Source organism: Amblyomma maculatum, chromosome 5 (genome assembly GCF_055883805.1).
Source record: "Amblyomma maculatum isolate TAMU_Amacu chromosome 5, ASM5588380v1, whole genome shotgun sequence".
In the NCBI taxonomy this organism is placed as follows: Eukaryota; Metazoa; Arthropoda; class Arachnida; order Ixodida; family Ixodidae; genus Amblyomma; species Amblyomma maculatum.
Window position 1 is genome coordinate 118,421,072 of NC_139348.1, and position 9,857 is coordinate 118,430,928.

Below are 9,857 nucleotides of genomic sequence, written 5' to 3' on the forward strand. Positions count from 1 at the left end.
CTTTTGCAATACTCCAGTGCAGATTCTGCAGTGCTCTTTGATTTGTTTCGACCTATACCCAAAGATGCGGGATGGAATCATGGCCGCGGCAACCGCTTTTCATTAAAGGTAAAAAAATAAGGCGTCCGTGTGCTGCGCGATGTCAGTGCACGTTAAGGAACCCCTAGGTTATTGAAATTCCCAGAGCCCTCTTCTACGGCATCTCTCATAGCCTGAGTCGCTTTGGAACGTTAAACCCGATAAACCAAACCTTCATCTAACGCAGGTAGATACGCCGTATAAATCATTTGGCCGAGTGCGGCCGAGGGTCACAAGCGTAGTGTCGGGCGAAACTAACAGGTGTCGTGACAGAACTCGCAGCGATTTTCTATGACCGCACCTGAGCTGACTTGGGTGCCTCCCTGAAATTTTAGTTGCAGTTATTATTCTAAGACAGTAATCCACAAATGATAAAGTGTCAGGTCCTGAATTGCTCAGTTAGCATAATCAACAGCCTTGCCAAATATTTTTTCTCTCATCTTACATTAGTGCATATTTCAGATGTTCTTCGCTCATTACTAAACCTTGCATTGCAATTTTAATCTGTTTTACAGCATTTTCGCGTACTGTCTGACCGAAGGCGCCGTTAAATTACTCCTGACACCTCATGTTCAGACTTTTACACGTGTTGACATAAACACGGTTACTCAGGGTGAAAATAAATCAGTGCATAAAAACATTTTTGAGACGTCCAGTCGTGACCATCCGCGTCAACACATTTTCATCTAAAGAACTAAAGAAGAAGTGTATATATATATATATATATATATATAATGTTTCAGTAGCCAACAGTCTACGAGTCCAAGGCGACCGTCGGGGATATTGTTTTTTGTTGGTATTGACAAGATTTAGTCTTATGGTGGTTTTAGGGATAAAGAATATTATAAATGCAAAGCGGAAGGAAACACAACGCACCGATGGTAGCTCCTTTAAATTCTATAACAACGAGCCCTTCACTTTTTAAGAAATACTGCAGGCATGCCATGCCCAAGGTTGGTTGGTTTGTGGGGTTTAACGTCCCAAAGCGACTCAGGCTATGAGAGACGCCGTAGTGGAGGACACTGGAAATTTTGACCACCTGGGGTTCTTTAACGTGCGCTGACATCGCACAGCACACGGGCGCCTTGCTTTTCGCCTCCACCAAAAAGCTGCCTCCGAGGCCGGGAGGAGCATTAATAATGTCACAAAATGATGAAGTGACAATACAAAGAAAAAAAACCACTCACAGTAAAGCATATCACACTTCATTTGGGAGGCGATAAGATAAACTGCGGGTCCTTTTCGTAAGATATCCATCCCTTACGCAATTTCACTGCAATTCATATGGCTCAAAAATAGACATTTGTGCCAAAATTCACAAACTGGCCAGCTTTCACACAAAGCAGGGCAGTCCAGCCTTGCCGTTTTCGACTCAAGCCGCGGTCATAGCATCAGTGCTGGCAATCACAGCAGGCAGCAACGTTACCGACAAAGCGGCACGACGCAGAAGGCAGGCTTGATTAATTAGCCGCGCCTTACGTGCCCAAAACCCCTTGCCTTCGAAAGATACCTCCACGCGAGGTAATGCTCCGAAAGGCGCATTTCTCAGGGCTATCCGCAAGCTCTCCACAGTGCCGTCGTGCTAGCTCCTTTGGGCGGAGTCTTTGAAGGGTGGCATTCCGAAGAGTTCGGGCTTGAAGTCCATCATCGAGTCGATGCACAGCGTTGCCCGGCTTCGGTTCTCCTGGTCCATGCGCGGGTCGGGAAGCATGACGACCTGCATGCCTGCGGCGAGGGCAGCCGTCACACCCTTCGGGGCGTCCTCGAACACCAGCACCTGGAAGGAAAACGAATTCAAGACGGCTTTGTCTTGAACCTCCATCCAACCAACTCAACTGCTCCTGCTCTTATTCGGAGGTGTCATCAAGAGAGACAAGTTTCTATGAAGCCATAGCACAACTAAGTGGAGCTGTCATTTTAGCGTACCGAAAAATGAGTGGAACCTTGTGCAAACAATCGGCAGCGTCATTTTCCTAATTTATAACTAGCTACGCCGGACGTACAGACTATTTCTAGCTCTTTTTTTTTTCCTCTGCAGTGTACCCACGATTTCTCTTTCCTGGCGCCTGCTTACTTTGTATGAACATAAACCTATGTAAAATACAACACTTTTCAAGAAGGGGACATTCGCCTTATTAAGTCATTTGACTCTTTGAATAAACGTCGTATATATTGGTATTGGTCATAACACCAGCGTTTTATTTCACTCTAGCTACTTGTGCAGCGTACATCGTTTCTATTATTATATCTCGTTTTTCTCTGCTCGTAAATGTTTCGATTCGTCCCCACCATTCCTTGTCACCTTTAGTTGTTGGGACGTAATTACGGTCACGCAGGTAGTAGTGGAGTCAGTGTTCATGTCACCCACCTTTATTTTGTTTTTAATTTTGTGCTTGCTGTATAGACTTGTCAAACAATAGCACAGCGATTTTCTTGTGTGTAAAATTCGAAGCGTAGAAAAGTTTTGGGGTTCAAATCTCATAACATCTCCGTCGTAAGGAGTACCGGAAGGCTCCGGACAACTTCGGCCGCCCGGCGACTTTTAACGTGCACTGACATCGCGCAGCGCACAGATGCCTTGCTTTGCTCCTCTACCGAAAAGGGGTCACAGTGATCTGGACGAGCAGTCGAGTGCCTTAAACACTGAGTTGCAGTAAGGCTTAAATTTAAAATGACACCCTCTCCTCCTACATACAGAATGTAATAAAATATTTTGCAACACACAGCATAGCCGAATATCCGACTCAGTTTCATTCGTCGGGGGTTCTGCAGGACGCACAATAACATCAGCACTCGGCCACCTTCCCTTTTTTCGATACGTTGCGGCCGTGGCCGATAACCGCCGTGAACTCGTAATGTCCAACAACTAAATGCCACGGACGCCGAGTTATGCATCCGCGGCTGTGACTCTTAGTTTAGGATTATATTAGGATTACCACCCTTTCTTCAAAATTAGCTTTAGCATCTCATTTGATTCCGCGTCTAGCTGAGCATTATATATGTAACGTGTAACTTCTGAAGTACCATATTTGCAAGAAGTCGCCCCACAACAATTGGCTTGCTCAAAAAAAGGTTAGAAGTTCACATTTTGTGAATCTTTCCACTTGAAAAGCTTAAACAAGACAGCGCATCATGCGCTGCCGTCCGTGAACGTTAAAATGTCAGGTGCCAAAACCTCGAAATCATGGCCGAAAAATGCAAACAAGAAATTCCCAAGGTTTAAACTATGCTGAATCTTTTGGGCGAGTGATTGCTCGATTTAGTTAGCCAAGCATTCGTCATCTGAACCAAATTTGACAAAGAGAGTTCGGCGACGCTACCGCTCTAAAACTATGTGGGACACCTTAGCTCCGTCTTCAAGGATGTCACGGGATACATTTAATTGACGGGTCTAGCGCAGCACGATCTGCGATCCGCTACCGGCATCCGCTACCGCTTGTTCCACTGCTCATGACCAGATGGCGCCACATGCTGAAAGTCGGTAGAATTACTCGAAATTAGAAGTCGGAATATAAACCTGCCGCTTCGGGACCTATCAGCACTATCAGCGTTTACGCAAAGGGCTGCGCAACAGTAGCAGGTCGCGATGACGGATCGCGTATCGCGCTAGGCTAAAAACTCTCTAATGGCTCCCTTCTTCGGCTTCCCTTTCGGTTTCTCGTTCTCGTACAACTAATTTCAGTTCGCTTATTATCAGCCGCCTAATTATACCTATAATATCTTACACATTCTTATTAGCACACAGTCCTAACTCCTAAACTACAGCGTTATCCAGCCGGTAGTAATTAGCCATCCGACATAAATATAAAGCCTCATTTTAGCCAAGCCTTACGATTGAGGCTCTATGGCCTAGGAAAACTTGTCTTACCGTAACCACCTAGAATTCAACAAGGCCGGTGCGCCACCTTCTTTCCAAGCACGGAACGTCATGATTAAAGAATGGGCGATGAAGTATCAGAAAATGAATGCGCGCGTGGGTATGAGTAACGTGGCGAGGGGAAACCACGTGACACGACTCAGATCTTCGCTCGCCGTTTCATTTCCCGGCCCTTTATCACCCATCTGTAGTTTTAACGTAGGCTGCTCGTTTGTGCTGACCTTGTCAAGATCTCGGTGGTGACGGTCTTACCCGGCATCCATAACTGGAACGTTGATCCTTATTCCAACTACTACCTCAAAGGAGCAACCAGAACTTCCGGACAGTTCCTCTCAACTTCTTTACTTCATGTTCGTTAGGTCACACAAAACCGCCAAATGGTTGCTCGGCCATATAACGTTCTAACTGCCACCTGACAGAGCCATGCCGGTGGTTGCTATGCTGTGCTTCTCAATGTTAAATCAAGGTCAGAGCAAATATCCTGGTAAGCGAATTTCCCGCTGGGTAGAGTTGGCGCTCTAAAATATGCCGATGCATTGTGCAGGTGCTTGGAGTTACGTGCCTTCTCGGGCGGTGGCTTGCCGTCGAACTTGGATGCAGCGATGAGGAATATGTCCGGGTGGGGCTTTCCCCGCTTCACTTCGGTGTTCTCACCCGAGCAGACCACGTGGTGGAAGAAAGCCAGCAGCTCCTTGTGACGAGCCGTCTTCACCGTGAAGGAGACGCGCTTCGAGCTGGTGGCGATGGCCATGGGGATGCTGCTCGCGTGCAGGTGGCGCACGAGGCGGTCGACACCTGAGCGCCAGTGGTGAAACATAGGGTTCGCCATACCGTCTTAAAAGGGATAACTTCAGCTCATACCTTAAATGAGAGCAGGGACCTAATTTTAATGGGTTTTTTTCTCGGTCCTAGTGAAGACAGTAGAACGCAACATTAAACTCGTTGTATTCGCCGACAGCCGCTACACTGAGCTTCTCTCATGCTGTTTCGATTTGGTCTCGTGAATCGAACCATCCGTGGGACATAGCGGTGCCTTTAGGTCACGCACATGCACTCGAACGATATCACATTATGTGGAACACAACCAGACATAGATATCTTAATTTGAGCCTCTAATGATATCTCATACATAAATTTAGTACACAGTATTATGCGAAAGGCTCTAGAGAGTAAAACTTTACAGCAACGGAGGAAGGATCTCCTGCTCTAAACACATATGTGTCGCATAGAAGGACCTGACACCAGCGGACCGACAGTGTATAACTCTGGATATAACAGGTGAGCACTTGGTTGTGCACATAGAAAATCATCATCATAATCATCATCATCAGCCGGACTATACCGACTGCAGGGCAAAGGCCTCTCTCATTTTTCTCCGGTTAACACGGTCCTGTGCTAGCGGCATCCATTTGACATCCTTTCGAACTTCTTAACCTCATCCACCAACCTTATTTTCTGCCGCCCCATTGGTTACTCTTAGAGACTACTGGCTATCCTGTCTTCCCACACGTCCTGTCCATGCCCATTTCTTCATCTTGATTTCAACTAGAATATCAGTAACTCGAGTTAATTATCTGACCCACTCTGCACGCTACCTATCTCTTACACCTATCATTTTCCGTTTCATAGCCCTTTGCGCATTCCCCAACTTAAGTAGAACCCTTTCGTCAGCCTCCATGTTTGAGCCCCATAGGTGAGTACAGGTAGGATGCAAGTGTTGTATACTTTTTTCTTGGGCGATACCAGTAAGCTGCTAGTCATGATGTGCGAGAACCTTCCAAATGCACTCAATCTACTTCCCTTTCGTGATACGGATCTGTGGTTACATAGCAAATACAAAGTTCACTCATGAGTCCTGTCTTTAATATTTGCCATGTGCACAGCCGACCATACCCGAGTCATGCAGCAACTCAGTTGCTACCGGCAGATCAGTTGCATATCTGCCATGCCTAAGGGCGCCGACGAGCGCACAAAACATCCCTAATGCAACCATCGACGCATAAACATAATGGCAGAGTCCGTCAGCGGTATACATTTGGAGCTGACTTGATTTAAGTATGAACTGACATCACTCTATTCTGAAAACTGTGTTCCCTCTCTAACAGGAGGCCGTTTCGGCCTTCGTCGTCATGCGACTTTGAAAGATGTGATGAAGGAAGGATGCGCCCAGGATCTTGATCGCGCACGAAGGAGAGGCGAAAGTGTTTCGACTCGCCTTTTAGTTCGTGTCACCGGATCCGGTGTCCTGATTGGCGCTTCGGAGAAGCGGCTCTAGGCACGGCGCGGATATGTGGAGGTCCGCTCCTGCGGGCTTCTACGCGTGGAACCCAGGGAATGTACATCAGAAACCCGAGTAAAGCCTACATGAAGCACCAGCGAACGCGCTCACCTTACTTCGCTCCCCCCTCTTCTATCTCCTCTTTCTCTCCTTACCCTACTAAGACAACACTCACATCATGGTCGATATACAACCAGAGATGCTCACCAGGCACGAGGTCTACGAGTGGGTATTTCTCGGCGTAGATGCGGCCGAGGTCGGCCAGGTAGTCTTCGACGCTAAGCGGAAGCCCAAGGCCCTGGATCACGGTGCGCGCAGAGTCGACGCCCGTGGTGCCCATGACCTGCAACTTCAGTTCCCACGTGTACTTCTTTCCGTAGCGGTCGGCGATGATCTGCACCGCATCCTCGTGAAGCTTCTCCGTGTCTGCACAACGCCAGACGGGGGCGCTCCACTCAGCCGTCAGTAGATCGTACTGTGGAATTCACTATATATTTGCCATTCATATGTCTAGCACTGTGTTGCAATATTCCGCCAAGGCTCGTGCTCAGATGGCTTTCACCAGCAACACTGTCATTACTATGGTGAAAGAACTTGTTTTAGTTCGAAAAGTCTATTTGTAACATTTACTGGTATGCTACACTTAAATACGTGATAGTATAACACAACAGAAGTATGAAGCTGTAACGGTCGTACAAGCTTTCATTTCCCTCGCCGCGGTAGCGCACTGGTTAAGGCGCTCGACGGCTCTACCCAGATTAGGGATCGAATCCCGGCCTGAGCGGCCGCTTTTCGGTAGCGGCAAAAAGCTAGGCGCCCGTGTGCTGTGCGATGTCAGTACACGTTAAGGGACTCCAGGTAGTCAAAATTTTCGGAGCCCTCCGATACACCATTCATAGCCTGAGTCGTTTTGGGGCGTTAAGGTCCATAAACCAAAGTCTTGAGAGGCTTCGAATGCACAGGTATTGTTAAAAATTAAGAAACTGCTCCAGGAAAAAGTAAACTAAACTTCAAATGGTGTGACGAATACTAACTCGTCTTATTTGAAATCCGAATCAGGAACTGGGGCTTCTTCACTTGCCTCGAGCAAGTACACATGAAGGTCTCTAATAAAAAATGATTGTGAAGCTGCTGAATGCACTGTCGTTGGCGTTCTTAGCCTGCACTGCTTCCTCTAAACGTTGACTCGCCCGGCTCGCGTTAGACGACATTTTGCTGATCTCGAACAATGATATGAAAGTTGGAAGCAGGCTGAGTCTGTTTCTCAGATCCTAACTCACCCAAAATCACGCCGTCGAGGTCGAAAATAACGTGTGTCACTGGCTTGAATGTCATGGCCATAGTCTGCGACCAAGCGAAACCCATTCCGCAGCAGCACGTCTTCTTCGTCGCAATCTAAATGGGTTGAAGCTTCACTTAAGAAGTATTGTAGTGAAGCATATCGGACACACTAGAAATTTCGGTTTTGTATTTGGGGTATCTTTTTTGCGTAGTGAATTAATTGTTAAAGCATAAACTAATGCTCCTCACTTGTACACTTGTATTATAGGTTACGAGGAAGGCAAAGGCAAAGTGCAACTCAGTCTTAAGTTCGGCTGAGTTCTGTCTTATGGCTCTCCTATCTAAAAGCTTCGACATCTTCTCCAGTCCGAACGGCAAGCCTTGAGACTGCCTTGGCTTACCAAATTTTCGAATCTAATCGTGGCAATAAACCTGCTTTAAGCGCGTAAACCACTCTCTTCAGTTCTGAGGCTCGTGTCTTTCGTTTGGACCTACGGTTTCAGCTGTTTACGACTCGGATCGTTCTAAAACCATGTGGTTCATCTGTCAAGTTTGCAAACAACAGTAATTTTCACACCTCATTAAATTTGCGCATTTATTGGTCTCGCTACCGAAGGCCGCGCGTTGTATATTTTTACGTGACGACAAGCAAGAAGACAGCACAAGATGGCGACAGAGTGAAGGATGATTTAATGGCTGCCCTAGCGCGAGGGCTCCTCTCTCGCCACTGCCGATCTTCTTCGCAACACTTCCCGGGGCCACTTAGCGACCGTCCCGATCGGTTCATTGAAGTTGGTGGTGGCGAAGAAGAGATAGAAGAGAATGAATTGCTTTCCACCACGATCATGATGACCACGATGATACTTGGGTGATCCGCCTCCCTGGAGCTCTTCAACCATCCGCCACCACAGTCTATGGGATCGATGGCTCGAGGTCCCGTCGGGCGGCTGGGCGAGAGTTGAGTGTTCACTTGCCTTCGGTTTGTTCGGGTCCTTCGGGTCTTTACTCTGGTCTCGGCTCTGGTTCATTCGTCTGTGCGCCTTGTCTTCAGATTCGGGCAGGGGGCGAAGCTGTTGCGGCTGGTCGAGTGTGGGCAGGAAGGGCTGGGGCGAAGCTGTGCGGCGATACCCCCGGGCTCTCGGCCGATGGTCCCAGCGTACGGATGGCGTTGACGCTCCAAGGTGAGGATGGGGATGACCTACCCCGCACCTCCAACCAAATGTTACGTGGCGACAAGAAAGAAGACAGCACAAGATGGCGACAGAATGAATGATGATTTAATTACTGCCCTAGCGCGAGGACTCCTCTCTCGCCACTGCCGATCTTCTTCTTCGCAACAATATGTTCAGTCGTTTCCATCCCCCGTTGCTAGTGAATGTATACCGTTTTGGAGCGTTAGCTATGCTGCGCTCATTTGCGAGTTTTATCCTTTCATTCATAAATCTTTATTCACAAGGATGACCTGAGGCTTAGAGGGGAAGTGGGTGGATTAGGTGAGGTTAAGGGTACCAGACTCTGACATGCAGTCTAGCAAGGCACAAAGGTTGCTCTTGGCATCGGTACTGGGTGGCTGTCCAGTCTTCGTATATCTGGATGCGGTGACGAAATGTGTAGCAGGAGCGGGCGCTCGCCGTGACAGGACAGCTCCAGATCAAGTGCTGCAGGTAAACATAGTCAGCAGCGATCCTAGTTCCGCGCCATCGTGTAGGCTGCACCGGCTCGCGTCTTGTGAGGGAGAATTTGGGTGGGGCGAGAAAGACCAGAAGGAATCGGAGGAGTAATGTCGGAACAAGGTCCAGCAACAAACCCCTCCGCTCATATTTAAGCTGTGTGTGATGACAGAGTCAAGTATGATGAGAAGGATTGTAGAACCGTAAGGGTGGTACGGTTTGGACGAGCTCACATCAAGGCTATGCCTATGGTCTTCCTCTAACAGCGCGCCAGCGGCCTGGGCAGTCCTGTTCCTGACCTCTTGTGCGTGATGTCCAGGTGTCCAGTGAATCCGTACGGAGAACCTCGAGGTCTCTTTCAGGTAACGGCACTGCTGTTTGATGCGGTGTTCCACTGAGGTCTTTTAAGAACGGGCTTTCAGAGTTTTTATAATACCCTCTTGACTGTCGGTGTAGATAAGGACGATACAATTCTCTTTCTTTGGTGCAGTGTTGAAGGGCCTCGTAGATGGCCGTTAGCTCAAGTTCAGTTCCGGACCAGTACCTGTGACCACTTTGAGCAGTGACGCGCAGTTGCGAATCCTCCTGGTAGTAGACGATGGGTGCAAGCATGACCGATGTCATCATCATGGTATAGGGCGGCGTCAGTATAAATGCGAAGACCGGTGTGCTT

General features: G+C 48.1%; 1 protein-coding gene across 1 annotated transcript; it reads right to left on the bottom strand.

The window, feature by feature from the left end:
- Positions 1-1,660: 1,660 nt before the first annotated feature.
- On the bottom strand, positions 1,661-7,574 carry LOC146189316 (pseudouridine-5'-phosphatase-like). The gene is made up of 4 exons (XM_084604174.1): positions 7,514-7,574; positions 6,441-6,659; positions 4,518-4,750; positions 1,661-1,855 (listed from the first exon to the last, which is right to left on the bottom strand). The coding sequence occupies exons 1-4, from the start codon at positions 7,572-7,574 to the stop codon at positions 1,661-1,663; spliced, it is 708 nt and encodes a 235-aa protein (XP_084460300.1).
- Positions 7,575-9,857: the final 2,283 nt, after the last annotated feature.